The following is a 4,977-nucleotide window of genomic DNA, read 5'->3' on the forward strand; positions in this document are numbered from 1 at the left end:
TTATAAAAAAGTCAATCAATGTAACGATCACCACGTAATCACTAGAATATTATATATGATACAGTAGGGTATATATATATTTTTTATTTTTCCGGTTCAACACATCAATTATTATACAAAAATAAACCGTGTTGTGAAACAATAATTACTAATGTACACATTCTAATCTGTCTCATCTAGCCTTTGTGCCTCCTCCAGCAACCACGCAATATGACCAAGGACCTTTTTACCCGGTACTCCATATCTTCATCCCCATATACAATGACCACCGGTTTTGATAGTTTAAACTCAGGTTTTACTTCGTCATCCAATGAACACTACAAAAAAAACCACCTCTCGGAATCAGTTATGATACCAAAGACTTTTTCTTATAATTTGACAAAGCAGCTGATTCACACTGCACTGAATTCTGAGCAATGCCTTGTAGAAAATCTTTATCTTTGACTTCGGTAATACTAATTATCCTAGAAGCCCGGACTAGAACTAAAGCAAAATCTACAGGTCCATGACCATTTGGACCTGAGACATTCTTTCCTGGACGAACTTTGAACTTATACTCAAAAAGATTGGTAACGGCTACAAGGTATGCACAAACATACTGACTTTTTGATGCTTCATTTCCGATAGGGATAGCCTTAAGTCGGAAATTAAAGTCAGCCATAAGATGCTTGATTATTACTTGTGGCTTTTCATCATTCAATTGTACACATTCACAAGTAAAAATAGGAAACACGGATAATTATGGATCACCATATTCACTAAACCAATAGAGCTGACATACTTTTGGAAAGGTCCAAAGAGAAAAGGATAAAGATGTCTCTATGAATACAGTGAATTTGAGGCTACTTTTTGCCACAAATAACTGGAGAATATTTCGAAGCTCTAAGTCGCTTTGAGGGGAGTATTTGTCACCATTGCATTCAAAGGTAAATGTTGGATCATCCTTCTCAAGTTCTGGGAGTTGATGCATGGCAAATATAGATTCCCTAAGATCTCCAAGGGTCACTTGATCTATATTTGCAACCCATTTGAATGCCTTTGTGCGTTTCGGATTCACTATGACATCGAATTCTACAATCACAATAACTAGCTTAGTATAATTTTAATTTCAAACTCTCCTCAACACAGCCAACATACCATATATGGGCTTTCTGAGTAGCCTCTCTAATTCCGCTATTTTATTCATCAACTCCATCTCTTGTCTGGTTATGATGGATTCTGGTGGAGATACGAATCAGTGTAGCAAATATGACATAGTCAAGAGAGGAAATGAAACAAGCTTATTCTACGTTGACCAAAATTTATTACGGCTCACTTACCAGCAACGGGTTGCGCTACAATAATGTGAATGTGTTTTTTAGGCGGGTTTAACGATAAAAAGTAGGAAAGAAAAGCACAAGATTTAGTAAGTATGTGGGGTATTATTGGCAAATATGACAGAGAAAGACAAAAAATTGAAATTTACCAACAGTAAGAGACATTCCCCTTTTCCTTCTTCTTCACTACAAATAATTAGGCTGATTGGGAATAAAGATCCTTAACATAAGGGAGGCACATAACCGATTCCTCCTCTGCCAGAATTAGCAGAAGAACTTCATAGTAAGATGTGCACGTCGTAGCGATGAGACCAGGTACTGTAATGCTCAAGCCCATGGTAAACCATGTTGCCACCTTGAATATTAACAAAATGATACTTATTAATAATATAAAATAATAATAATATAATTTAACAATACTTGGCTTAATAACTAATATAAAATTAAATTCTAAAAATTAAAATGCAATAATTTCTCCATGTTATAACCCTTTAAATAATACCATTAAATTAATTAATGTGGCTCTTTTTCATCATAAGAAAAAGGCAAAAAGAATCGAAATTATCTATTCTAAAGGTAAAATATAATAATTAATCATTCTCCTTTTTACTTGATCAATTGTAGCTTCCTTTTATAATTAATTAAGTTGTACAATTCTCCATTGATTCTGATAATCATAATAAATCGTAATGATCTTCACATAAGCCTAATAATTAATATCTCATTGGTTCTTATGATTAAATATAAAATATATTCCCAAGAACTATGTAATACTAAACATTACATATGGATCAGTTTATACTCATGATCCCGGAGTTTATTATATGATCCTTTAGCACAATATGATTGTTTAACGTCATTCCGGACCATAGTAAATAAAAATACTATAAAAATTTACACAAACTAAATATAATACTACGCCACACAATTAATAAATTCACTAGGCAAGTAACGGTAAGTCACATCATTACAGTACTCAAGTCTAGACGACTAGACGTTATTCCCCATAGCCGCAGAATACAGGGCGTAGCACACTTACTATGCTCGTTAGCATCTTCACGCCCGAGAACGTGTAAAATACTAACCTTCAAGTTATGTTTCAATATCGACACCTTCTCTTTTTCTCTCCCGGGTTTTAAATGTTTATTCAACACTTTCAGTTCGACTGCCAGAGCACTACGCGACTTCCGCTTTGACCCCGAATATTTCTCGTAGAAAAACGAGTCCCATGTATCAACTCCCCACTTTTCATAGGGAGTCTCCCAGTACTCAGTATATAGAAGTTTTTTTTTGATTTTTTCAGTCAACATATTAATAAAGTTCAGTTGAATAAAAAAATAAAAAATAATAGATAGGAAGACAAAAAAAAACCGAAAGAAAAAGTGAAGCTATTTATATTCACCTTTGCTTAAACACAAAAATGCGCGATAAAGTTTATTTTTACTTAAACGCATCATTAAAAATATACTCCGAAATCCAATGGTAAAAAAATAAGCTATACACGCGCTGAGAAATCCTAATCGGTAAATTAAGCTATTGATGAATCAATCCTGTCACTCCGAAAATAAGTTGTACTAGGATAATTAAGCTATCTGTTTAGTAGAATAATCAGTCATATCATTCCGAAATAGGAAAATTAAGTTATCTATTACTCCGAAAATAAGCTGTACGGGTTTTTTTTTTACCTTTTTTTCTGCTTAAAATACGCGCTTGAAGGTCCGATAGTAGAAAAATTAAGTTCCTGTCCATTATTGAACACGAAAATGAAGTAAGCTGTCGCCAGAAGTCATGAAATTTTTTAGGGTCAGGTGTATTAATTAAGGTGGATAATGCTTTCTTCTTGACCCACATATATTGTATTACAAGATAGCACAAACTAAGCTAACGCCAGCAGGACAATAAAAATCTATCATTCAACTGAAAATCGGTACATATGAATTCAGGGACAGCGTGTAAAGAGACACAGATAGATACATTTGTTTAAGATTCTAATTCGTATACGTCCACATTATTTACAATTTTAATATTAAATTTTTTATTATCTTTCCTTTTTTATCTATTCTCACCCACCCTATTCCTCTATTATTATTTTTTAACGAAGCATCTGCATAAAAATTTAATCATTCATCAAACAACTCCTTTTCCTCCACACATATTTCATTTATTACTTTAATTCTTTTGCCTAATATCATTAATTCTGCTCTTTCATATTTCATCAAGTAAATATTTTAATCATATTTATTTCATCCTTCATTATTAATATAAAAACCTTATAACTCCATATTTCTTCTTACTAATTTCGTAAAATTTTCTTTTATCATCATACCTTCTATGTCTTTAATTTTCTCTGTTCTTTGAACCAAAATAAAACAACAAAACAAAACAAATAATAGATAAGAGTATTCTCTCTTTCTTGTTTTTTCTATTAATTTTTTCTAAAAAGTATGACAACTTATGAAACTAATGTTAATAATAATGATTAAGAAGAAGTTGATGGCATTCTGAAACTTCAAAGGATAATTATTCCTCTTCGACTTTTCTTTTGTTAATGAGATGAAAAAAATCAGTTTTGAGGATAATAAAGTAGTCTTCTAAACGTAACAAACGTCACAGTTTTAAGTATGTTTAATCCTAAGAAGGATGTTGAAGGAAAAAAGAGAAATCATAAATTCTGAGGGTTGGTTCGTTCTCTATCGGGAATCTTTAGCAAAAATAGGGATAACAATAAACGTAATAATAACAACTCCGTCCTACTTCTCGTACTCCTTCTAATAGTGATACATTAAAAATTAGACGTGATTTCATTTTCTTTCCTGATGATACTGAAAAACTTGAAGAAAATCCTACTTCAAGAAAGGATGGAGTGTCAACATAAAAAATTCAAATGGTGCATTAGATGAATAGAATGGGTATGCGGGCCAGGCCGATGATGTGGCGCAGACTGTACCAACAGATCTGGTAATCTAACCAATGAAACTTCGTATCGCTTTATGAGCACAATATTCTTTATCTGAAACATTTTCGGCGTAGCCTGTCACACGTCACACATTACGGGTATGCAGTCTGCACCCCTTTTTTTAAACAATAACAGTTAGTAATTCCTTATAAAAATTTTAGTAAATTAGTAGTTTAGTACAGTGCGGTAATACAACTTATTAGTACGGACGCTCAAAAAAAAATTTCATTTTTTCCGCACTCTTTAACGTACTAATAATTTACATTGTAACAACATGTGATCAAATTTGAAAAAAGACTTTTACTGTATTTTTTGGCAATAAAAAATAATCAGTCAACATTTTCTTTCTCGACCAAAGAAATGATTTGTCTTTTTTCTAAGTTTTTTAAAGTTATTTTTATTATTATTCTTTCTCTTCCATTATTTTTGCTTTTCATTCCCTTGGGCAGTAGTTATTTTTCCATTATCACACTTAACTCGAAAAGTTCCTTTATTGTACTCTGGGTTTGAAATAAACCTTAATTTTGGTCGGCAAACTCATAAGTGTACGAAAATTCAAGGTTGTTCGTACGAAATTTAAATTGTACGAAAATATTTTTAAATTTTCGTACACAGCGGGATTTAATTAGTAACATTCGGTATACCGGATTTTTTTTTTTATGCTAAAATCGGTACCGCACAATAAATACGTTTTAGCGAGTTTGT

At 32.1% G+C, this 4,977-nt stretch overlaps 1 protein-coding gene across 1 annotated transcript; it reads right to left on the reverse strand.

Moving 5' to 3' along the window:
• Positions 1-346: 346 nt before the first annotated feature.
• Positions 347-661, reverse strand: OCT59_012322 (uncharacterized protein; the record flags this gene model as incomplete). Its single annotated transcript, XM_066134373.1, has 1 exon — positions 347-661. The coding sequence occupies one exon, from the start codon at positions 659-661 to the stop codon at positions 347-349; it is 315 nt and encodes a 104-aa protein (XP_065989643.1).
• Positions 662-4,977: the final 4,316 nt, after the last annotated feature.

This window comes from Rhizophagus irregularis, chromosome 2 (genome assembly GCF_026210795.1).
Source record: "Rhizophagus irregularis chromosome 2, complete sequence".
Classification (NCBI taxonomy): domain Eukaryota; kingdom Fungi; phylum Glomeromycota; class Glomeromycetes; order Glomerales; family Glomeraceae; genus Rhizophagus; species Rhizophagus irregularis.